The sequence below is a fragment of the Oncorhynchus mykiss genome, chromosome 9, assembly GCF_013265735.2.
Source record: "Oncorhynchus mykiss isolate Arlee chromosome 9, USDA_OmykA_1.1, whole genome shotgun sequence".
Taxonomy (NCBI): domain Eukaryota; kingdom Metazoa; phylum Chordata; class Actinopteri; order Salmoniformes; family Salmonidae; genus Oncorhynchus; species Oncorhynchus mykiss.
The window spans coordinates 34,359,978-34,385,883 of record NC_048573.1 but is presented as its reverse complement, the minus strand read 5'-3'; the positions used below and the strand labels follow the sequence as shown (position 1 = coordinate 34,385,883).

The 25,906-nt window shown below is 40.8% G+C and overlaps 2 protein-coding genes across 15 annotated transcripts; both read left to right on the top strand.

Moving 5' to 3' along the window:
• The first annotated feature begins 10 nt into the window (after positions 1 to 10).
• Positions 11 to 23,714, top strand: LOC110531957 (RNA-binding protein 39). 14 transcript variants are annotated; one of them, XM_036987851.1, is made up of 19 exons: positions 13 to 379; positions 2,505 to 2,561; positions 2,769 to 2,936; positions 3,684 to 3,831; positions 4,169 to 4,221; positions 4,842 to 5,012; positions 8,550 to 8,629; positions 8,904 to 8,957; positions 14,122 to 14,239; positions 14,398 to 14,550; positions 16,829 to 16,966; positions 17,050 to 17,115; positions 17,195 to 17,399; positions 17,657 to 17,758; positions 18,710 to 18,742; positions 19,249 to 19,363; positions 19,644 to 19,749; positions 22,037 to 22,115; positions 22,383 to 23,714. In XM_036987851.1, the coding sequence occupies exons 7-19, from the start codon at positions 8,616 to 8,618 to the stop codon at positions 22,481 to 22,483; spliced, it is 1,284 nt and encodes a 427-aa protein (XP_036843746.1). In that variant the 5' UTR covers positions 13 to 379; positions 2,505 to 2,561; positions 2,769 to 2,936; positions 3,684 to 3,831; positions 4,169 to 4,221; positions 4,842 to 5,012; positions 8,550 to 8,615; the 3' UTR covers positions 22,484 to 23,714. The 14 variants fall into 14 exon arrangements, with proteins under 14 accessions (XP_036843745.1, XP_036843740.1, XP_036843743.1 ...); XM_036987852.1 differs by having other exon boundaries at positions 21 to 379; positions 2,769 to 2,843; positions 3,684 to 4,221; XM_036987845.1 differs by lacking the exons at positions 3,684 to 3,831; positions 8,550 to 8,629 and having other exon boundaries at positions 12 to 379; positions 2,769 to 2,843.
• Positions 23,715 to 24,120: 406 nt separating this feature from the next.
• LOC110531153 (odorant receptor 131-2) lies at positions 24,121 to 25,906 on the top strand. Its single transcript, XM_021614394.2, has one exon. The coding sequence runs from the start codon at positions 24,153 to 24,155 to the stop codon at positions 25,083 to 25,085; it is 933 nt and encodes a 310-aa protein (XP_021470069.1). The 5' UTR covers positions 24,121 to 24,152; the 3' UTR covers positions 25,086 to 25,906.

Sequence of the window (25,906 nt, the reverse complement as noted above, 5' to 3'; positions counted from 1 at the left end):
TTCATTACGGAGTTGGCAACACTCAATAGGACCACGTTCATAGCAAGTCGCGTGTTGATAAAACGAGAGAACGCCATTTTAGAGACGCTAATGAACTTCAAACGCAAAACAAGTTATAGCTAGTTAATATAAGGCTGAATTAACAGGCTGCTGTTAATAATTTCGTTTGCTAGCTAGCTACTGTACAGTAGCAGCAGTAGTAGTAGTAGTAGTGTTGTTGGGAAGAACAGCAGCAGGCGAATCCGAGGTCATATTTGGCCAATTTTATCCTGAAGACGTAGTTGGCTAACGTTAGTTCACTGGCTCGTTTTATAAGTTTGCTAGCTAACTTAATTGTTTCTGGTCACAGAAGAAGCAGACGTTGGGACAAATCCTTGCGGTAAGTTAGCTAACGTTACCATTACAAATCGTCACAGGCACATCTTCCTCACAGATTTTGGCTAACGTTGTTTAGCTAGCTAGCGTTACTAGAAAACATATTGGTAGTAAGCCATGTAGCTAGTTAAGTTCCACATGGTTCTTGCTGGTCTAAAAAAGGGACAGTAATGTGCTAGCTAGCAGATTGTAAAGGGCTGATGTAATGTGAGGCTCCGTACTGTCAGGAGTTTCTAAACCTAGAGGCGAGACATCCGGGAACGCTTGCGACACAGACCGGGGATGAGAAGGCAATGAGATTATTCCTTCTCGAAATCTTAAAATGCACAACCTAGATTTGAGCCAATGTCATAAGTAGTTGTGGACGTGTTATTACTCCAACATCGTGAAAGTGACATACTGACACGTTTTAATTTGTCAAACAATTTTATATCGAAAGACTGACAGAGTTAACGGCTTGCACATGACGACTGTTAGACCCGGTGACGTTTACTAAATATGAGTTTAGCTTCGCAATGGATTCGCCTACAAGTGTGATCGGGGATTTCTATTGGACAAGCAGTTTTGGCCTATCTTCATACTGTACTGTTTTTGGTACTGCTCGGTATAATTTTAATCAGAATAGATTCTGACCCTATGCTTGTTTACAGCTGTTCTAGGGTCGGACAGGCTTCCTAGGGTGTTGGGGGACAAAATTCAACTTTGGTTCTGGTGTTATACTATATATTCCATGTTATGGTAACACAGAACAGTTCATTCCATGAGAATAGGTTTTACCATTGCTGAGATCTTATTTAAGTTATCAGAGAAAGTCAAAAAGGTTTCAGACAGGCCAATGTTAATCCCTAGTCAATAATGGCACCAAATCACTTGTCTGGGTTAAAAAAATCAACATGTTTTGTCCAATATCTCAAGATATCGTGGTCATATTGTTTTGCCATTTTCAGAGCTGATGTAGAACACAATTGATTCAAATAAAATAAAATGCTATATTATACAAATTAGGCAGTATGGAATACACAACTAGAGTAATTTAAGCCCAATTTAAGGTAGGGTGGTCATATTAACAAATCACAATGATTTATGCAAAACTGAGTTTGTAACAATTTATGAAATTAGAATACAACTTTTTATACTACTTTATGCAAATCAGATACTTAATGTGGTAATTCGTCTACGGAATAAAAAACTACAGCATGTTACGGCCATTCATATAAAGTAAGGTGGCCATATTATTTACATATTTATGCAGAACTGGGAGTTTACACTGACGAGTAAGGTGCCACTTGTCTCATTATACCAGTCGAATAAGACATGGGAGAGATTATGAATTTTGGCAAATATTTATTTATAGACTAATAAACTTTTTAAACAAATAGCCAAACAAACTGAAAACTTCAGACATTACTAGTGCCTCCCTCGCGATCAATCCGCCATAAAAAAAAGTGAAAGGCAGCCTAACGTGCTCATTGACATCTGCCTCCGAAGGACACAAATAAAAAATGCTTTCTGCTTCTAAGATCAGTGTGTACGCGTTCACGCGAAGGGTGGGGGGGATTTTCGGCACAACACCGGCACAGTGGTGTCTTAATTTAAACAGGAAACCTGTCCAACTCAGTGCAGCTGTAAGCAAGCAGGGTCTGAATCTATTCTGACTAGTATATTATTCAAATTAGACCAACTAGCTAGGCAAGCTATCGGCTTGGCTAGATTGACAACATCTCAACAATATTTTGTCTCCAATGTTTATTGAAAACGTAAATACATTTTCACAATGAGCACTTGTCTCTCATACATCGTTGATTGGTTAGCTAGCCAATGAATTTTAGCAATATTAACAGACGTGACACCAGTCAAAACAAGACATGGTATCAAGAACAAGCTGAAACGAGCCACCTACGATTCCCCACATGGCAGGTTCTTGTCATTGTTGCTAGCTATCTGGCCATCCAGAATCACAACAATACGGACTTCTGCCCCAATTAAGTGTGCACATCGTTTTCGTGACGTTGTCAGCTAACCCCTATTTTCTGTGCCAGTTGTAGTATCTAGCTATCTAGATAAAAACAGAAATATGTATATCTCATGACTGATGTTCTGACTTGATTGTATCGGGTTTTCTCTTTCAGGAGACCATGGCAGACGACTTTGATGTTGAGGCTATGCTAGAGGCTCCATACAAAAAGGTGGGTAGCTAGAATTGCCAGGCTTGTAGCTATGTTTTTTTGCGCATTCACTATTTGCTGGTCTTGTATCATCTTGCTGCTCAGAGATATGTTGCTATTATTTATGGTTAAATGGTTGTTTGTGCCTCTCAATGTTTGAATGAGGTGTGTGATGCATTGACATAATCCAAAAAGTCTGAATAAATGCCCATCTCTCTCTCTTTGTAGACTTGCCTAACGATATCTCCCCTCCTCTCACCTTTTGATTCGAGTGAGGACTGTGTGTTGGGGGGAGAGTGTAAGGTAGTAATTTAGCAATGATGCACTGTGATCCCCTAGGACAAAAAGAGCTTCATCTTAGAACATCCTAGCTATCACCTGTTTGGTTGCAACAAGGTGAATGCAAATGGATGATAATCAGCACATTTTACCCCACATGCAAAGGAGACAATATTCACATTTTCTGTTGACATGGTAGCTAAAGGCATTTTCACAATGTTTACACCTAATGTTACAGTTGGATTGACCCATAGAAATATAATTACTGTGGTACCAGTAGTTCTGGCACATATTCTATTTATATAAGGGACCTTTTGTTATGCATCAGTGTCAATCAAGTAAGTCTGACCTAAAATAGGCCTTACATGCATAAGTACCTATTTTACCCTTACATTTGGCTATAGTAGATTAGTCTTCTCTATAGTATATCACTTAACAGATCAGGCTTAAATGAGTAGTCATGATTTTGCCAAGGTCAACAAAACAAGCTATTGATTATTTTAAAATATGAATACTGTCTCCCTGCCCAAGTCTATTGTGATGGTTTCTGATTTTGTAAATCAGCATCTTGACTTTGCATGCCCTTTAACACCAGTAATATTTTACGTTTATTTTCTTACTACAATTTATTTGTAAGATTTATTTCAAGGTTTCATTTATATTATACATTTAGTTAATGATTTCACCAGTATGAGTATTTTTCCCCTAATAAAATTCAAGCCATTCAAATACAAACATCTCCATTCAGCTGGCACAAAAAAATTTATAGGACATTTAACATGAGGCTAACCTAGTAGATTTTTTTTCTTCAGTTTTACTTGGGAGTCCATATTACTAAGCAGTGTGAATCCCTGTTTGCTTCAGGGCGAGATGTGACAGAGGTGGCATCGAACTCTTACAGTCCAAGAAGGAAAATGGGTGAAGATCACTGGACTGACATCAACCACAGGATCTTTTAGCGGCTGTGGGCCAAGCGTGGTCTCAGTGGGCTTAGGAACAGATAGTGGTACTGGTACGACAAAGGAGGGGTGGGGGTTGAGATGACCAAACTGTTCCCATAACTTCCTGTATCATGCCAAAATAGTATATATTTTTCCCATATACTTTGACTTTTGGTTGGATTGAGTACTGTATGATTATGTAGTTATAACAGCAGGGGGAGTAATTGGAATGGAACTCTACAGGGGCTGTAGAAGGACCCCCCTTACATACTTGTCCAAACATATTAATGTTAACAGTATTTTAACCTAATGGTTATGTTCTGTATTTTCTTGTTCCCTCCCTCACCCCTGACGACTTGCAATGTTTCCTCTACATCCTCATGATGTTCTTCTATCAACCCTGCTTAGGATGAAATAAAGTCCTCTAGTGCTAATGGAAATGAAGAGCGCAGTAGTAAGAAGTAAGTACTGATTTTTAAACTCTTTGCTAAACCATCTCTACACAGACTGTTCTCTCTGCTACCGCACCGCACAGCAAGCGGTACGGGAGCGCTAAAGTCTAGGTCAGAGGCTTCTAAACAGCTTTTACCCCCAAGCCAGAAGACTCCTGAACATTTAATCAAATGGCTACCCAGACTATTTGCATTGACCCCCCCCCCCCCCCCTTCAGCTGCTGTTACTCTGTTATTATCTCTGCATAGTCACTTTAATAACTCTACATACATGTACATATTACCTTGACCGTTGCCCCAGCACATTGACTCCGTACCGGTAACAAATGTGTATATAGCCTCGCTATTGTTATATTACGCATGCTCTTTAATTATTTGTTACTTTTATTTATTTTTGTTTATTTTTCTTTACTGCGTTGTTGGTTAGGGGCTTGTAAGTAAGCATTTCACCTGTTGTATTTGGTGCATGTGACAAATAAAATTAGTTTTGATTTATCTTGTCAGTTGCTACAAGTCATGTTTCAATCATGTAACCTTTTGGAAACGGCATCAGTGATGGCTAGATGTCTGAAGTATCCATTTCCAATTGTGTTGTGTGACTGCACCCTGAATGTCATCCTGTGTTCCAGGAAAAAGAGGAGCCATCGTAGGAGTAGTCGCAGCCCGAGCTCTGACAAGTGCTACAGCAAAGATGGGAAGAAGAGTCCGGAGAAGAAACGCAGCCGCAGTAACGAACGCCGGCGCAGTGGTTCCCGTAGCAGGGAACATGCTGGACGCTACAGAGGACGCCGGGGCCCCTTGTACGTATTGCAGTCTTTTCCAAACTGTGCACATCATTTTTTTCCCCAAGCACTACACAGCTGATTCAAATAATCAACTGATCATCAAGCTTGGATCATTTTAGTCAGCTGTTTAGGGTAAAAACCAAAACTTCACCTCTTTGGTTCCTGGGGACTGAGTTTGGGAAACGCTTATGTATTTATTTTTTTCCTGTGTCACAATTTTTGGGCTTCCTTATGTCTTGTGTTGTCTACAGACAAAAATGGGTTGGAATAATCTCCTCCTTGGACATAATTTGTGTTTTCCACTGTGAAAGGTGTTGTCTATAAACTTAGTGTTAATGATGAAATGAAACCTGGTTTTGTATTTAAAAGTGGCATAGTTTGTTGCCTTTCTAATCAAATTGTATTGGTCACATATGTGATTAGCAGATGTTATTGCGGTTGTAGCAAAATGAATTAAGACTATATACATATGGACAAGCGATGTCAGTGGAACGGACTAAGATACAGTAGAATTTTATTTCACCTTTATTTAACCTAGTAGGCCAGTTGAGAACAAGTTCTCATTTACAACTGCGACCTGGCCAAGATAAAGCAGAACAGTGCGACAAAAACAAGAGTTACCCATAAACAATCGCTAACCGATTGCTGCAGCTGTACATAGTCTATCGGTAAATAGCCCACCCAATTTACCTACCTCATCCCCATACTGTTTATATTTATTTACTTTTCTGCTCTTTTGCACACCAGTATCTCTACCTGTACTTGACCATCTGATCATTTATCACTCCAGTGTTAATCTGCAAAATTGTAATTATTCGCCTACCTCCTCATGCCTTTTGCACACAATGTATATAGACTCTTTTTTTCTACTGTGTTATTGACTTAATTGTTTACTCCATGTGTAACTCTGTGTTGTCTGTTCACACTGCTATGCTTTATCTTGGCCAGGTCGCAGTTGTAAATGAGAACTTGTTCTCAACTAGCCTACCTGGTTAAATAAAGGTGAAGTAATTTTTTTTAAACAAACACAGTCAATAACACAATAGAAAAAAATAGAAAATCTATATACATTGTGTGCAAATGTAGAAGAGTATGGAGTGAAGAGGTGAAATAATTACAATTTAGCATTAACACTGGAGTGATAGCTGTGCAGATGATGATGTGCAAGTAGAGATACTGGGATGTAAAAGAGCAAGAGGGTAAGTAATAATATGGGGATGAGGTAGTTGGGTGTGCTATTTACAGATTGGCCATGAACAGGTACAGTGCTCTGACAGCTGATGTTTAAAGTTAGAGAGCGAGATATGACTCCAGCTTCAGTGATTTAAAAAAATAATAATTTGCAATTCATTCCAGTCATTGGTAGCAGAGAACTGGAAGGAAAGGTGGCCAACGGCAGTATTGGATTTGGGGATGACCAGTGAAATATACCTGTTGGAGCTCATTCTACGGGTGGGTGCTGCAATGGTGACCAGTGAACTGAGATAAGGTGGGGCTTTACCTAGCAAAGGCTTTTATAGATGACCTGGAGCCGGTGGGTTTGGTGACGAATATGTAGTGAGGGCCAGCCAGCGAGAGCATACAGGTCACAGTGGTGGGTAGTGTATGGGGCTGTGGTGACACCGGATGGCACTGTGATAGACTACATCCAGTTTGCTGAGTAGAGTGTTGGGGGCTATTTTGTAAATGACATCGCCGAAGTCAAGGATCGGTAGGATGGTATGTTTGGCAACATGAGTGAAGGAGGCTTTGTTGCGAAATAGGAAGCCGTTTTTAGATTTAATTTTGGATTGGAGATGCTTAATGTGAGTTTGGAAGGAGAGTTTAGTCTAACCAGACACCTAGGTATTTGAAGTTGACCACATATTCTAGGTCAGAAAAATACAGCTTAGTGATGCTAGTCGGGCGGGAGAGTGTGTGCAGCAATAGTTGGTGAACCAGGCGAGGCAGTCATTTGAGAAGTGAAGGCTATTGAATCTGTCGATAAGAATGCAGTGATTGGCAGTCGAAAGCCTTGGCCAGGTCGAAAAAGGCGGCTGCACAGTACTGTCTTTTATCGACGGCGGTTATATGACCAGCTCGGAAACCAGATTGCATAGTGGAGAAGGTATGGTGAGATTTTAAATGGTCGGTGATCTTTTTGTTAACTTGGCTATCGAAGATTTTAGAAAGGCAGGGCAGGATGGATATAGGTCTAACAGTTTGGGTCTAGAGTGTCTCCCCCTTTGAAGAGGGGGGTTGACCGCGGCAGTTTTCCAATCTTTGGGGATCTCAGACGATGCGAAAGAGGTTGAATAGGATAGTAATAGGGGCTGCAATTATTTAGGTGGATAATTTTAGAGCGGGTCCAGATTGTCTTGCCCAGCTAATTTGTAGGGATCCAGATTTTGCAGCTCTTTCAGAACATCAGCTGTCTGGATTTGGGTAAAGGAGAAGTGTGTGTGGGGGGGGGGGTCTTGGGCAAGTTGCTGCAGGGGGTGCTGAGTTGTTGGACGGGGTAGGGTCTGTGAGAGCCAGAAATCTTGCTTGTTTGTAGGTGGCCAAATACTTATTTTCCACTATAATTTGCAAATAAATTCATAAAAAATCCTACAATGTGATTTTCTGGATTTTTTTTCTCATTTTGTCTGTCATAGTTGAAGTGTACCTATGATGAAAATTACAGGCCTCATCTTTTTAAGTGGGAGAACTTGCCCAATTGGTGGCTGACTAAATACTTTTTTGCCCCACTGTACATATGAGCTGAGTAATGCAAGATATGTAAACATTATTAAAGTGACTAGTGTTCCATTCCTTAAAGTGGCCAGTGATTTCTAGTCTATGCCTATAGGCAGCAGTCTCCTAATGTGCTAGTGGTGGCTGTTTAACAGTCTGATGGCCTTGAGATAGAATCTGTTTTTCAGTCTCTCGGTCTCAGCTTTGATGCACCTGTACTGACCTCGGCTTCTGGATGATAGCAGGGTGAACAGGCAGTGGCTCGGGTGGTTGATGCCCTTGATGATCTTTTTGGCCTTCCTGTGACATTGGGTGCTGTAGGTGTCCTGTAGGGTGGGTAGTTTTCCCCCCTGTAGTGATTTGGGCAGACCGCACTACCCTCTGGAGATCCTTGCAGTTGCGGGCGGTGCAGTTGCCGTAGCAGGCAGTGATACAGCCCGACAGGATGCTTTCAATTGTGCATCTGTAAAAGCTTGAGGGTTTTAGGTGACAAGCCAAATTTCTTTAGCCTCCTGAGGTTGAAGAGACTCTGTTGTGGCTTCTTCACCATACTGTCTGTGTGGATGGTCCATTTCAGTTTCAGTGATGTGTACGCCAAGGAACTTGAAGTTTTCCAGCTTCTCCACTGCGGTCCCGTCGATGTAGATAGGGGAGTGCACCCTCTGCTGTTTCCTGAAGTCCGTGATCATTTCCTTTTGTTTTGTTGACGTTGTTTTCCAGGCACCACACTCCGAGCCCTCCCCTCCTCCCTGTAGGCTGTCTAGTCATTGTTGGTAATCAAGCCTACTACTGTTGTCATCTGAACTTGAAGCCATAGCCCTGGTTTTGTGTCTTCAGGTCAATCCCCTCCCTGTTTGTGACCGGGCTGATGTGTTTCAAGTGAAGTACAAAAAGTAGGCCCAAATGAGGGAAGGAAAGTAAGTTGAATAGAATAATACTTATGTATTGAACTATACAGTTTGGCATTGTAGGCGTACATACTGAGCTGAACCTTGTTTTACATCCTAGTTTGGAGCTGAAATTTTGTGGTGTTCCGGGAGGGAAGGTTGGTCCACCACATGCCAACAAAGTTTTTTTTATTTTTATAATTCTTTGTAATGTGTTACTGTTTGCCTGTTGGATGTCTTGTCGATAAAGTATGTATGTAAAGTCTGGGTAAGAACTAAACGTTGTGATTGTTCCTTTTTTCAGTTGGAAACGCTCAAGAAGTTGTAGCCCCTTCAAGAAAGACAAGAGTCCATTAAGGTGAGATACACAGCCGGATTATCTTAGAAGCCACAGTGGGGTGGGTCAAAAGCTTCAAGTTCCTTAGCATGCACATCACAGAGGATTTAAAATGGTTCCTGCACACCGACAGCGGGGTGAAGAAGGTGCAACAGCGCCGCTTCAACCTCTGGAGGCTGAAGAAATTTGGCTTTGCCCCAAAGACCCTCACAAACTTCAACAGATGCACCATCGAGAGCATTCTGTCGGACTGTCTCAACGACTGGTATGGCAACTTCATCGGCCGCAACCATAGGGTTGCGCTGACCGCGCATTATGTGAGTGCATTATGGGGGGCACACTGCCTGTCCTCCAGGACATCTACAGCACCTGGTGTCACAGGAAGGCAAGAATGATCATTAAGAAGGTGGAGACAGTACAGGTGCATCAAAGCTGGGACTGAGAGACTGATAAACAGCCTTCGCTAGCCAGCTGGTACCCTGCCCTGAACCTTAGACTGCTGCCCTATGTACATAGTCATTGAACACGGGTCACTTTTTAACAATGCTTACATACTGTTTTAACCCACTTAAAATATATATATATTTTTAAATGTTTTTATTTAACCTTCATTTAACTTCTTTGGGGTAGGGGGCAGTATTGGATGAAAAACGTGCCCAAATTAAGCTGCCTGCTACTCAGCCGTAAAAGCTAGAATATGCATATAATTAGTAAATTTGGATAGAAAACACTCTGAAATTTTAAAAACCGTTTGAATGATGTCTGTGAGTATATAACAGAACTCGTATGGCAGGCAAGAACCTGAAAAAAAAATCCAGCCAGGAAGTGGGAAATCTGAGGTTTGTAGATTTTCAACTCAGCCCCCATTGAAGATACAGGGTGATATTAGTTGTTTCACTTCCCAAGGTTTCCACTAGATGTCAACAGTATTTAGAACCTGTTTTGAGGACTCTACTCTAAAGGAGGGGTTCATAAGGGCTCTTTGAGTGAGTGGTCTGCCAGAGTGCCACAGCCTCGGTCTGGCGCGCTCACGTGAAAGGTAGCTACGTTCCACTTCATTTGTACAGACAAAGGAATTGTCTGGTTGGAACATTAATGAAGTTTTATGTTAAACATCCTAAAGATTGATTCCATACTTAGTTTGGCATGTTTCTACGGGCTGTAACGGAACTTTTTGAACTTTTCATCCGATTTGGATTTGTTTACCAAACGCCCAAACAGAAGATATTTGGACATAACTGATGGACATTATCGAACAAATCAAACATTTATGGTGGACCTGGGATTCCTGGGAGTGCATTCTGATGAAGATCATCAAAGGTAAGTAAATATTTAAAATGCTATTTCTGAGTAATGTTGACTACCCAATATGGCGGGTATCTTTTTGGCTGCTTTGTTGTCTAAAGGCTGTTCTCAGATTATTGCATGGTTTGCTTTCTCCGTAAAGTTTTTTTGAAATCTGACACAGCGGTTGCATTAAGGAGAAGTTTATCTAAAGTTCCATGTATAATAGTGGTATCTTTATCGATGTTTATTATGAGTATTTCTGTAAATTGATGTGGCTCTCTGCAATATCACCGCATGTTTTAGAACTACTGAACGTAACGCGCCAATGTAAACTCAGATTTTTTTTAATATAAATATTAACTTTATCAAACAAAACATACATGTATTGTGCAACATGAAGTCCTATGAGTGTCATCTGATGAAGATCATCAAAGGTTAGTGATTAATTTTCTCTCTTTCTGCTTTTTGTGACTCCTCTCTGGCTGGAAAAATTGATGTGTTTTTCTGTGAGTTGGTGGTGACCTAACATAATCGTTTGTGGTGCTTTCGCTGTAAAGCCTATTTGAAATCAGACACTGGTGGGATTTATGTTTGAGGAATTTGAATTATGAGATTTCTGTTTTGAATTTGGTGCCCTACACTTTTACTGGCTGTTGTCATATCGATCCCGTTAACGGGATTGGAGCCCTAAGAAGTTAAGAAACTTTTTACAATGACGGCCTAGGAACACAGCCTTTTTTTTTTAAACCTTTTATTTAACTAGGCAAGTCAGTTAAGAACAAATTCTTATTTTCAATGACGGCCTAGGAACAGTGGGTTAACTGCCTGTTCAGGGGCAGAACAACAGATTTGTACCTTGTCAGCTCAGGGATTTGATCTAGCAACCTTTCGGTTACTGGCCCAACTCTCTAACTGTGTGTGTGTGTGTGTGTGTGTGTGTGTGTGTGAAATCAAAGTTAATTTGTCACGTGCGCCGAATACAAAATGCTTACTTACAGGCTCTAACCGAAAAAAGCAAAAAAGGTATTAGGTGATCAATGGGTAGGTAAAGAAATAAAAAGACAGGCTGTATACAGTAGTGATGCTACATACAGACACCGGTTAGTCAGGCTGATTGAGGTAGTATGTAGATATGGTTAAAGTGACTATGCATATATGATGAACAGAGAGTAATGTAAAAGAGGGGGTGGAGGGTGGGACACAATGCAGATAGCCCGGTTAGCCAATGTGCGGGAGCACTGGTTGGTCGGCCCAATTTAGGTAGTCTGTACATGAATGTATAGGTAAAGTGACAATGCATATATGATAAACAGAGAGTAGCAGCAGCGTAAAAAGAGTGGTTTTGGGGGGGTTCACAATGCAAATAGTCCGGGTAGCCACTTGATTACCTGTTCAGGAGTCTTATGGCTTTGGGGTAAAAACTGTTGAAGCCTTTTTGTCCTAGACTTTGGACTCTGGTACTGCTTGCCATGTGGTAGTAAAGAACAGTCTATGACTGGGGTGGCTGGGGTCTTAGACCATTTTTAGGGCCTTTCTCTGACACCGCCTGGTATAGAGGTCCTGGATGGCAGGCAGCTTAGCCCCAGTGATGTACTGGGCAGTACGCACTACCCTTTGTAGTGGCCTTGTGGTCAGAGGCCAAGCAATTGCCGTACCAGGCAGTGATGCTCTTGATGTTGCAGCTGTAGAACCTTTTGAGGATCTCAGGACCCATGCCAAATCTTTTTAGTTTCCCGGAGAGGGAATAGGCTTTGTCGTGCCCTCTTCACGACTGTCTTGGTGTGTTTGGACCGTTCTAGTTTGTTGTTTATGTGGACAACTAGGAACTTGAAGCTCTCAACCTGCTCCACTACAGCCCTGTCGATGAGAATGGGGGCGTGCTCGGTCCTCCTTTTCCTGTAGTCCACAATCATCTCCTTAGTCTTGGTTACGTTGAGGGATAGGTTGTTGTTCTGGCACCACCCGGACAGGTGTATGTGTATATACATACATGCATGCATACCTACCACACACAGTCGTGGCCAAAAGTTTTGAATTACACAAATATATTAATTTTCACAAAGTCTGCTGCCTCAGTGTCTAGATATTTTTGTCAGATGTTACTATGTGATACTGAAGTATAATTACAAGTGTCAAAGGCTTTTATTGACAATTACATGAATTTGATGCAAAGAGTCAATATTTACAGTGTTGACCCTTTTTCAAGACTTCTACAATATGCCCTGGCATGCTGTCAATTAACTTCTGGGCCACATCCTGACTGATGGCAGCCCATTCTTGCATAATCAATGCTTGGAGGTTGTCAGATTTTGTGGGTTTTTTGTTTGTCCACCTGCCTCTTGAGGATTGACCACAAGTTCTCAATGGGATTAAGGTCTGGGGAGTTTCCTGGACATGGACCCAAAATATCAATGTTTTGTTCCCCAAGCCACTTAGTTATCACTTTTGCCTTATGGCAAGGTGCTCCATCATGCTGGAAAAGGCATTGTTCGTCACCAAACTGTTCCTGGATGGTTGGGAGAAGTTGCTCTCCGATAATGTGTTGGTATCATTCTTTATTCATGTTCTGTGTTCTTAGGCAAAATTGTGAGTGAGCCCACTCCCTTGGCTGAGGAGCAACCCCACACATGAATGGTCTGCTTTACCGTTGGCATGACACAGGACTGATGCTAGCGCTCACCTTGTCTTCTCCGAATAAGCTTTTTTCCGGATGCCCCAAACAATCGGAAAGGGGATTCATCCGAGAAAATGACTTTACCCCAGTCCTCAGCAGTCCAATCCCTGTATCTTTTGCAGAATATCAGTCTGTCCCTGATGTTTTTCCTGGAGAGAAGTGGCTTCTTTGCTCCCCTTCTTGACACCAGGCCATCCTCCCAAAAGTCTTCACCTCACTGTGCGTGCAGATGCACTCACACCTGCCTGCTGCCATCCCTGAGCAAGCTCTGTTCTGGTGGTGCCCCGATCCCGCAGCTGAATCAACTTTAGGAGACGGTCCTGGCGCTTGCTGGACTTTCTTGGACGCCCTGATGCCGCCTTCACAACAATTTGAAACGATCTCCTTGAAGTTCTTGATGATCCGATAAATAAATTGTTGATTTAGGTGCAATCTTACTAGCAATATCCTTGCCTGTGAAGTCATTTTTGTTTAAAGCAATTATGATGGCACGTGTTTCCTTGCAGGTAACCATGGTTGACAGAGGAATAACAATGATTCCAAGCACCGCCCTCCTTTTGAAGCTTCCAGTCTGTTATTTGAACTCAATCAGCATGACAGAGTGATCTCCAGCCTTGTCCTCGTCAACACTCACACCTGTGTTAACGAGAGAATCGCTGACATGTCAGCTGGTCCTTTTGTGGTAGGGCTGAAATGCAATGGAAATGTTTTTTGGGATTCAGTTCATTTGCATGGCAAAGAGGGACTTTGCAGCTAATTGCAATTCATCTAATCACTTCATAACATTCTGGAGTATATGCAAATTGCCATCAACAAACTGAGGCAGCAGACGTTGTGAAAATTAATATTTGTGCAATTCTCAACTTTTGGCCACGACTATGTGTGTGTATATGTGTGACTATGTATAATATTCTAGTCATGGCTTATCCTAAATAACTACTGCTGTAATCACCTTTTCTATTCATATACTGTATATACATATTTAAATTGTGGACATTGATCGTTCAGATACTGCTCGTTGTTATTTCTACTTGTGTGTTGTATTGCTACATTGTTGGAGCTGGACATAAGTATTTTGCTGCACCTAGGATAACTTTTGCAAATCTGTGTATGTGACCAATAAACTTTGATTTATAAGCTCTATCATGTTTTCATTTTTTATTTTTTTTGCTCACCATCCATGAAAATGATATGTGTTAAACTCTGTTTGTGCTTTTTTTCAAGGAAACCAATTGACAACCTGACCCCAGAGGAGAGGGATGCCCACACTGTTTTTTGTATGCAGCTGGCAGCCAGAATCAAACCACGAGACCTAGAGGACTTCTTCTCAGCCGTGGGGAAAGTCAGTATTCACAGTTTACAGTTCACAAACTTAAAAGTAGATTGCATTATCTTTGCCGCATGAAATAATTCAACAGACTTTATTTTGACAGAATTTAGCTAATGGTCATTAGGAAGGTGCTCACTCTTGACACACTATTACTATTGTATCCCCTGTAGGTGAGAGACGTGAGGATGATCTCTGACAGAAACTCCAGGAGGTCAAAGGGCATTGCCTACATTGAGTTTCTGGACGTGAATTCAGTCCCGCTGGCTATTGGCTTAACTGGTCAGAGACTTCTGGGAGTGCCCATCATCGTACAGGCCCCTCAGGTAGTGGATTTAACCTCTTACAGCTTCCCCCCTACTTTGTGCAATTTCCACCTGAAGACATACCCAAATCTAACAGCCTGTAGCTCAGGCACAGAACCAAGGATATGCATATTCTTGGTACCATTTGAAAGAAAACACTCTGAAGTTTGTGTACATGTAAATTGAATGTAGGAGAATATAACACAATAGATCTGGTTTAGATAAAACAATGAAGAAAACCATACGTTTTTTATTTTTGTATCGTCATCTTTAAAATGAACAAGATATAACAAACATTCAGATAGGATGATGGGGACAATTTCAGTGAAAAATATAAGAGGGCAACAGTACTTGTTCAAAGTTTCAGAATGATCCACACAAGTACCCCAAATGTACCAAAGTGGCCAAATTGGTGAAGGTATACATTTTGAAACAAAAAACTATATACAAAATACCAAAATGGTCTTCTAACACACACCCCCCCCCTCCCCGCCCCCAAAGAATTGAGAAAAATAAATGAAAAAAAAATATTATTATTGATTAAAAAATATATATATATAACACACACACACACACTTACAAAATAACATGGGTAACTATTTACACACTTTCAATATTTGGAAGACCCTCAGTCCTCTATCAAATCAATTTATATAGCCCCAGCCTAAAACCCCAAACAGCAAGCAATGCAGGTGTAGAAGCACGGTGGCTAGGAAAAACTGCCTAGAAAGGCAAAAACCTAGGAAGAAACCTAGAGAGGAACCAGGCTACGAGGGGTGGCCAGTCCTCTTCTGGCTGTGCCGGGTGGCGATCACAGTGGTTGTAGAGGGTGCAATAGGACAGCACATTGAGTAAAAATGAACAGTTTAGGGTTCCATAGCCGCAGGCAGAACAGATGAAACTGGAACAGCGGCAAGGCCAGGTGGACTGGGGACAGCAAGGAGTCAGACCAGCTGTATCTACTGTCTCCATTTCACTTTGGCCGTTGATGTGGTCCTGCCCTCTCCTCAACAGCCTCAAATTGTCTATTTCATGTGGGTTGGGGTGGGGCGGCAGACACGTGCATCTCACATTTCATGACATTACATGTTTATATATTGCTTCTAAAATTAAAAAAAAATCACAAATAAATAATATTTTTAATTTCAAAGGCATTAGCATGATAAGAACTTACCAGTCCAAAATGATGTCCTCTCCCGTTCAAAAAATATTCCTCCACAATCGCTAAATGAATCGTTCTACAACAATCTGTCTCACCTTCCCAATCAATTTATTCTAAAATTGTGTGTACATCTGTATATCTAGACTTAGTTTTAGCTTTCCCTGACTTAGTCGCCATAATGATTGATATATAAACAGCTGAATCTGCGCGTTCACCAAACAATGCAATGCGTAATGTGTTTCTCCTTCTGGTATGAAAATGCAATAGCACATGACTCTCTTTACACTGGAGCTTACTACATGGGTTGGTCTTGCAACACATAAACATGGCGTATTGCCGTTTAGCTCAGCTCATTGGCTATCTACCCAGCTAGATTTCAAGACGATCAGTGGTCATTGGGTTAAAAGACAGTCAGTCAACAAAACAGCGGGAAAATCATTGGTGCACAATGTCATGATTTGTTGTCTTCAAATCGGTTTCTTTCAGTCAATACGTCCCGCGAAATGGCCCATCAGGTTTGATTGTGTTACAAACAAACCAGTTGATCGCAGTGAAACCAAACATGACTGCAAAAGTCACGTTCTGTGTGGGTTATTTACCTGGAATGTGTTGTCGAAAATGGAATGAGACAGAATTCACCACACAAGCGGTTCACAAAATGTTTCGTGTTAGGCTATAAAAACCGATTTTATCAAACAAAAGATCATTCATTGTGTAACAATGAGCATTGGAATTGCAAACAGACGAAGATCGTCAAAGGTAAATATTTATTTTAATGCAGTTTGTGATTATGTTACGCCTGTGCTGGTTAAATTTGTTTTTATTTTTATGGGGCTCTATGCTCAGATAATCGCATCGTATTCTTTTTTTTTTTAATCCTTTTTTAAATCTGACAACGCAGTTGGATTAGCAAGAATCTAGGCTTTCGATACGTGAGACACTTGTATTTTCATGAATGTTTAATATGACTATTTATGTAGTGATCACTGTATGTTGTGGAATTTCAGCCCACTTGCGGGTTCCGTGCGCAGAGAGGTAAACTATAATATTTAGCATTGATGGAATTATTAAATGTGATGTCACCTTTCACCGCTTACTTGGCAGATGGCATAGACTCAACATTTTGTGTGTGTGCAGGCTGAGAAGAACAGAGCTGCAGCAATGGCCAACAACCTTCAGAAGGGTAATGCTGGCCCTATGCGGCTGTATGTGGGCTCTCTACACTTCAACATCACAGAGGACATGCTGCGAGGTGTCTTCGAGCCTTTCGGAAGAGTAAGGAGGAAACACCATTACTGATCAATTACATTTAACCTCCTTTTACACTAACTCTTGTATCTAACTGTTTTCCTTAACAGATTGAGAGCATACAACTGATGAATGACAGTGAAACTGGACGATCCAAAGGATATGGTTTCATCTCAGTAAGTTCCTGATTTTAGACTTGCAATAGATTAGGGTGTGTGCCATTTTAGTTAGCTGATTCATGCTGTATTATTGTAGTTTGCAGATGCAGAGTGCGCTAAGAAGGCCCTGGAGCAGCTGAATGGCTTTGAGCTGGCCGGGCGGCCCATGAAAGTTGGTCACGTGACGGAACGCACCGACCCCTCCACCGCCAGCTCCTTCCTGGACAACGACGAGCTGGAGAGGACAGGCATTGACCTGGGCACCACCGGGCGCCTGCAGCTCATGGCCCGGCTGGCAGAGGGTGCGATATTAACTGCTGTTTTTGAGTGGATGTAGTTTGGTCTTTTTGGTGCTCAAAATTGCCATTTAGGTTTGTCAGCAGTAAGTGAAAGTTGAGCTTAGTATTCGATATGTCTACTTTTGTGCTGAAATCTAAAACTGATTTGGTCAACCAAGGTGTTACTCCAGTTGACTTCTATAATCGCTCCAGTGTGTGCTCAAGGTGTTTTGAATAGCTTTGAACAGACTTGATGCTAATGAATAGTTTGTTTCCCTCAGGTACTGGTCTTCAGATCCCCCCGGCTGCACAGCAGGCTCTACAGATGAGTGGTTCCATCCACTCGACTCCAATCCACTTCGTCAACATGGCAGCTGGTACAGGTAGGCTCATTATCCATGTGGAATGAACTACTCATTGGCCTCATCTAAGAGCACTGCAGACTCCTCAAAGGAGAGGCATTTGAAGTTTGAGCTTTTTGATACCTAATGCAAATGTGAAATTCACCACTAAATTTGCTTTGGCTATTGATCATGAATCTCATTCTAAAGGTAGGTAGCAAAGGAAAGCTGTCACACCTGCTTTGGCAGGATGATTTCCAGTTACCTTTTTGCTCCTCCCTTAATTTGGTTTGTGACGTGTCAGAAAACAGTGCAAAGAGGGCTAACATTATCTGGAGATTAAGTGTGTTAACATTATCTGCATCCATGACCACCAATATATGATAATCTCAAATGAACTGCTGTAAGACTTCTCTTTTCTCACTATCATTTCTCCTTTTTATGATCTCTTCCACATGTATCCAATAGATCTACATGTAAACACTAAAGGCCAATCTGGCATTGCCACCAACACTCATTATGAGGTATGTTAATCACTTCAACATCCTGCCAGTCTCTGATGAGAGTCGGTCTCTGAGAAAGCTGTTTTTTCACTCACTATGGCCCTGCTTGAAAAGAGCACATTGAATATCATGGGAAACTTGTACGAAACCCAGAAATGAGTTAACATCATTCAAGTCAACCTGTGTGTTTTGACTTGCCAAAGCCAGCAGTTTGTCTTGCTAAGTGAAGGGACTCTTCAAACTTATGTAACACACTACAATATCACAGTACCATGTTAGATGTGAATGCTGATATTGAACTAGCATGCAGATAAGCATTGCTTCTCTCATATTGTGTGCCTAATGCTATGGCTGTCCCCCTCTAGCACATAGGCTTAATGTGCACTGCAGTGTAGTAAGTCAATGGTCTTCATCCATTGTGCATCGTTCCATCCTCACAACCTTTTCTAACTGAAGTGCGTCTTTAATTTCTCTTCTTCTAATCTTTTAGACATACAAGCCAGCCTGAACCCACCCCCTGAAGGTGAATGTGAAAGAAAGTGTACAGCTTCTCAAATCTGCACATTATTTAATGCTCATCTAAAATAAATCATTTTGTTTCAAGTTCTCATGTTTCAAACTGGAGAGAGCTCTCCAATGGTCCTTTTTTCTTGTATTGGTTTGAAATCATTGCTGTCATGCATACCCACATTTTATTTTTGTTTCAGCCGAATGATAAAATTCTCAAGCTGTCCGTTTTCATCTTCTCTGGTTTTCTTGTGTGTAACTACATTGTCCAAATGTGCATTGAAACGACACAGGAAAAACTAGTCCTGTACTTTGAGATGTATTCATTGGGAGGGAGGGAATGGAAATTATTGTCAATCTGATGTTCTCAGTTGGAAGCAGGGTTGGGGTCAATTAATGCCATTGAAATTCCAGTCAGTCCAGGAACTGATGTTCAATTCAACAGACAGGAATTAATCTGCACTTGACAGCAGCTCTGGTAAGAAGGACCTCTGTTAATGATACTGTCATCTCCTTTTACAGCTCCTGCCACCCTTTCACTGAATCTTGCTCCAAGCATGAACCAGGCCATGACCCTCTCAACGCAGCCACTGGCTACACACTGCCTACAGCTATCCAACATGTTCAACCCTCAGTTGTGAGACACTACTTTTAACCTTATCATTTCTTGATGAAAGGAAGCATTGTTTTAGATCTTTAATTTAATTCACTGAACTAAATTCATAAATGCATTCCCAAATATAAGATTAGGATAGAAATGGGAAAATACTGAATGATTGTAAAGTAATTAATATGGCATGTTTCTGGGAGCCCAAAAGTATTTACTTTAATGTTAATGTAACTGATCATTTCCTGAAGCAGGGTTAGGTCAGATGCGTTTGTGATGAATGGCTTGAAATTACCTGCCTCTTTTCCAGGGAAAAGGAACCTGGCTGGGATGTCGAGATTCAAGATGACGTCATTGAGGAGTGCAACAAACACGGTGGAATTGTCCACATATACCTTGACAAGAACTCCCCTCAGGTAATCCACTTTTGAAATGCACTTTGTTGTGTCTCTGACTGATTAAATTATGACAGGCTACTTTATCAAATCGATTACCTAATGTTTGATTGATTACATGATTGAATTAAACCATGCAACAATTAACCTGTTAACCTCTTGAATCTAGGGGGCACTATTTTCATTTTTGGAAAAATAACTTTCCCAAAGTTAATGGCTATTTTGTCAAGACAAGATGTTAGAATATGCACATAATTGACAGCTTAGGATAGAAAACACTCTAAAGTTTCCAAAACTGTAAAAAAAAATATTGTCTGAGTATAACAGAACTGATATTGCAGGCGAAAGCCTGAGAAAAATCCAATCAGGAAGGGACTCTTGTTTAGAAAGCTCTGTGTTCCTATGTGTCCCTATTGAGCAGTGAATGAGATATCAACCAGATTCCTTTTTCTATGGCTTCCCTAATGTGTCTAGTGTCACAATACATAGTTTCAGGCTTTTATTTTGAAAAATGAGACTGAACGTCAACGGCCAGCTGAAGTCTCTGTGTTTTGTGCGTAATGGACAAATGCGGCTATTGTTTCTCTCTCCTACTAAGAATCCACCAGTCCCGGTTCATATATTATCGAATAGATATTTGAAAAACACCTTGAGGATTGATTATAAACAACGTTTGCCATGTTTGTGTCGATATTATGGAGTTAATTTTGAATATATTTCGCCATTGTAGTGACTTTCCGGTTGATTTCTCAGCCAAACGTGAAAAACAAACGGAGCTATTTCGCCTACAAAAATAATATTTTGGGAAAAAAGGAACATTTGCTATCTAACTGGGAGTCTCGTGAGTGAAAACATCTGAAGCGCATCAAAGGTAAATGATTTAATTTGAAATATTGCTTGTTTGTAGGTGACCAAATACTTATTTTCCACCATCATTTGCAAATAAATTCATTAAATCCTACAATGTGATTTTCTGGATTTTTTTTCTCATTTTGTCTGTCATAGTGAAGTGTACCTATGATGAAAATTACAGGCCTCATCTTTTTAAGTGGGAGAACTTGCACAATTGGTGGCTGACTAAATACTTTTTTGCCCCACTGTAAATAATCACACAGAATTACATATACACAGGATGGAGCATCGATTACAAATCATGTCATAAAAGAAAGTCCCTGGCGGACTAAACCGATATGACAGCTGATTAAACAAAGAAAGGGGGTTGGGTTTAAATGAGAGGGAAGACTGAGGAACAAAAGGATTGGGTCCTTGAGAAGCTATGCTGCCATAAATACAGAATCTTATGAATTCTAATAACTGCCCATTCGGATAAGGAAAATGCAAGATATATATTTACACTGAGCTGTGCTTCGATAGATGGAAGACTGGTTTGCCCAGCAGAGATCGCCCTTGTCCTTTGAAGAATATTTCTTGTTGTAGGTCGGATATGTTGGACCCTGTCGTTCTTTTTAGGAGATTCTGTCCCTTCCTAGGCCACGTACGGTTACAGCTGCAGCTGATACATCCTAAAAGTCGAGCTATCATTTCTTTAGTGAATGAGTTCAAAGTTAATTTTGCCATAATCAGCTCGCACTGAATTCTGGCTTGTCTAGTAGAAATTCCTCCTTCCAGCGTGGTGATCGTGACGATCACCACGTTGAAATTAGCCGTTTTAAACGTATGGACACCAGTCCTCACGTCATCGAAGAACTTAAGTTGACTTCCATCAACAGACTTTTGTATTGGGGGAGAGGGGGGTGTGTTTCATAGTTCTCAACCAATGTCTGTTCACTTGGGCGTGGCCACTGAGTGAGTATAATTTACTTTATGAAAACAATTCTCTCATTTAGAATCTAAAATTACGTTTCATATTTAGACATTTTAAATTGCACAACAATTCCATGTGAATCTGATAACTAGAATGTGTAGCCTTTCCAAGATACAATGTCTCATACACCAACTGATCTGACGACATATTCTTTAAGTACCAACGGACACTTTCAACTGGTTGGATTACAGAAATATTGTACCTTTCCCCAACCTTTTTAATGTTAACAACGGGCTTTCCAAGAGTCCATTCCAAGAGTCCATAAACCTACAACAGGACAACTTCATGACAACTTTATAGAAGTGGATAGGTCTAAGGTGGTCCATCAAATTGCGCACTTTGCAAATAAATGATAAATGCAGTTACCATTTCTTTGTTTTCTATTATGGTTTAATGTAGAAATGTATGCTTCTACTTTTTTACCCATCAAATGGTCTGTTGCAGATTGATAGTTTACCCTTACCTTCTTCCTTTCCTTTTTAGGGCAACGTGTACATGAAATGCCCGACAATCCCAACAGCAATGGCTGTAGTGAATGCGCTACATGGGCGGTGGTTTGCTGGTGTGTATCCTTGTACCAATGGATTATGTATGGTCGTTATTTTATATTTATACCTTGCATTTAAATCAGTTACGTTTGTGGCTAGGGATGGTGGGAATTAACCAAAATGAAATAGTACCATGTTTAGGGAATTTGTGCTGTTGATTTGTAATCTGTAGCTAGATTGTGTTCTTTTGAACTCTCAGGTTTCTACATTTAATACATGACTAATGCATATGTATTTGACAAGTATTGATGGAATGTTTTTTTTTTTCTCTCTCTCTGTAGGTAAAATGATAACTGCAGCGTACGTACCTTTTCCGACCTACCATAACCTTTTTCCTGATTCGGTAACTGCAGCCCAGTTATTGATGCCTGTGCGGCAATGATTCTGCCATGCATGGGGTAGATGTCACAATGCCTGTTGGCTTTGAGAATGTACATCATTTTTGCCAATATTTTGGGATCTTATTGAACACAGTAGCAAATTACTGTACCAATCCACCCTATCTTCATCACGCAATGTTTTCTTGTTCAGTCTGACAACTATTAGAGGCTAAGCTTGAGTGCTTCTGTAGTCACACATTTCTGTAGCTGCATTTGAGCAAATTACGTTGTTTCAACCTGCATTGTGAAAATACTACCTTTTGGGGTTTTGGTGAGGGGAGGGAGGGAGGGGCACATAGGGTACGGAGTTGTTTTACAGTGGGAAGTCTGCGTATATTTCTGTTGAAACCGACCCCAGAAGAACAACCCATTTTTGGACAGCCCAACCAAATTAACCTGTGACTCTAATTGCAGTTTGCTGTATGTTGTCATCCCATTAGGGCATTTATATTGGACATTTAGTAATTCAGTTGTGCTTTAGAAATGTTAATTTGCCATGTACGTTTTTATCAGTTAATGTGTTAAGTTAAAAAACGATGCCTACAAATGTCTTTTTTACAAGCACGATATTAATTGTTTACTACTTTACGTTAACATTTTGTAATCAACTTGATTCGGGTGGGCCAATGTGATGCTTTTTGTCATCTTAATGACTTTGCCCTCCATTCCAGATGACACAATCCAAAGTCCTATGTATTTGTCATAACCTGGTTTACAACAGCTGGTCTTATTCTCTAAGTTGGTGTTTACGCAACCCCATCTCCTGCTTTATAATTATACTGTTTAAATATAGAGTAAACCTGCATCTGTAGAAATTGTATTCCTACACAGTTACACCATGGGTATGGTACTGATTTGATAAATCAATACATTTAGCAGTACAGAACTGGTCAATAGATTTAGAAGTTTTGTGCTTCAGATAGTCTTGACTTTTCTCAACTCACAATTTAATCCCTTAGGACAGCACTAACTCCCATGAATGCCAATTATGAAACCCGCATCAAATCATTCCTAACTTTTGTCAACAGCATCTTATGAGAATTGCTTGACAGTGATGCATTCTGGTAATAACCATTTTAAGGAGTCGCTTGGGATTGACTCTGAGGAGAATGTGAAATGTCACTGGGTCCCCTAAGCCCCCACGATAAGATGTTTATCTGTAGAACTCTACAGGTCCCAAGTCAGCAGTGATCTGTTGAGAGCCTGCAGACTTCACCAATAAACATGAACTCATACCCCAATGTTGGTCCCTTCACTTACCTTGGTTCTTGACATTTAGGCTGGGACCCTTGAGTACATCATCCTATGTATGCATCTTATGTTCTATCACCAGTGGGTGACTTGTTTTCTACACCAGTGACTATAAGAAACCCTTCTAGCCCCCTTCAAAGAGGGGTAAGACATTTCTCATCCATTCAACAGAACAGATATTCAGTACTGTATGTATCCATTTTCAAGGAACCACAATGGTTAACAGTAGCCATGTGTTCTTTATCATTATCTTTTTCTTGATTCATTTCATAGCACATCTGTACTTAATGCATCTTCCTTTATCGTGTTTTGGAGACAACGCTACTATAGTGTCTGCTCTTCACACACCTTAGAGGTAGCAGTGAGAGATAGGTAACAGGTTCATCGTTGGTGTTTGGCTCTGCACCAGAGGCCACAGGGATGACTAGCAACTTCTCCTCCCCCAGCGGGCGAAGAGACTTCTTTGAGGAGGCTTTGTTCAAGAACCTCGCAGTGGTTCTGTTTGGCCTTGTTATTAACTATATCAATGGGACCCTGTTGTACACCTTCTTCACCAACGAGTCCTTCCACAGCGACTCCAGGTACATCCTGTACATGCAGCTGATCATCAATGACAGCATCAAGATGTCTTTCATTGTGCTCTTGCTTGTCATGTCATATGTCTGCCCTTTCCTAAATGTGTCCGTGTGTATAATTCTGATTCTAATAGGAAGCAACACTCATAAGAACGCTCCTCTGAACTTGGCAATCATGTCTATTGAACGCTTTGTAGCCATCTGTCATCCTTTACAGCACCCTCTGATCTGCACAGTGAGTAGGACCTATGCGCTCATCGCCTGTATTTGGGTTGTAGGGGCCATCCCTGGGTTCATAGATGTCATTATCGCCTTTGTCTTAAAGCCTTTGTCATTTTTCTCTACCGGTAGGATGTGCTATCATCAGAATGTCTTTGACTCAGTTCACAATTATAACAACAACTATGCCACCAATATCCTTTACATGTGCTTTGTGTGGATCACATTGATCTACACTTACTTTAGAGTGATGCTTTCGGCCAAAGCTGCAACCTCGGATCCAGTTTCAGCCAGAAAAGCCCAGATTACTATACTACTGCATGGGGTGCAGCTGCTACTCTGTATGCTGTCCTACATCACTCCTGTCATGGACACTACCCTCATCATCCTATTCCCCAACTTCCGCTCCATCATACTGTTCTGCAATAACATCCTAACTAACATGTTACCCCAGCTGCTCAGCCCTCTCATCTACGGTCTACGAGATCAGAAGTTTAAGAAGCACATGAAGGGTTCTCTTCTTTGTATGAAAACCAATCCGGTGGTGAAACCTAACTGAAACCTAAAGCACTCAGGGATTATTCAGTGGGGTAAACCAGTGCAACATGTAGAACATTGCTACTAGACATTTCTACTGCACTTACATGAATGTTGTCATGTGCAGTGCTCCACTTGTTGCATGAGCCAATGGTGAAATAATGTAGTCTGAGTTTAAACGTGTGCAATTATTGCTATACTGCACACCTAAGTAATAAACCATCTGCTCTATAATCTGGTATTGCCCTTTATCAAGCACAGCAGGTAATGCTTACATACAGAACATTTCATTAAATTGTGTTACTGACCATTGTGTTACTTTTAAATGCAGCATGAGCCAAGGTGTTTCAATTGGTACCTGTACGTAATCGGTTCGTTTGAATGTCTCCATGATATTATTGGAACATTCAGAAACTATTCCCATCTCAATATGATCCCCTCTTGCCTCTAGTTTGTTTTCACCTTTGAAAGATCCCATTGGGGTATTAGGCTATTATCAACATTAACTACTTCTCCAAGGAATTACGGTCACATCACAATCCTTACCACAATTTCACACTTCAATATTCTATTGTTTTGAACTAATTATTGATCTATAACAGAAAAATTGAAGGGGATTTCATTCCACAGATCCACAAATGAGACGTGATACACAGGTTTAAAGCACAAAATATGACTTCCTTAAATTTTAACACTGGTAGAATAAACAACCCACTGCAAACAGCATGATTTTATTTTCACATATGCACAACTGTTCAAAAGTTTGGGGTCACTTAGAAATGTCCTGGTTTTTGAAAGAAAAGCACAAAAAAATTTGGTCCATTAAAATAACAAAATGGATCA

Coding starts and splice junctions, on each gene's coding strand:
- LOC110531957 (XM_036987845.1), top strand. CDS start 2,511: ATGGCAGACGACTTTGATGTTGAGGCTATGCTAGAGGCTCCATACAAA. Junction 2,562..2,768: donor TAGAGGCTCCATACAAAAAG/GTGGGTAGCTAG, acceptor CTCTCTTTGTAG/ACTTGCCTAACGATATCTCC. Junction 5,013..8,903: donor AGAGGACGCCGGGGCCCCTT/GTACGTATTGCA, acceptor TCCTTTTTTCAG/TTGGAAACGCTCAAGAAGTT.
- LOC110531153 (XM_021614394.2), top strand. CDS start 24,153: ATGACTAGCAACTTCTCCTCCCCCAGCGGGCGAAGAGACTTCTTTGAG.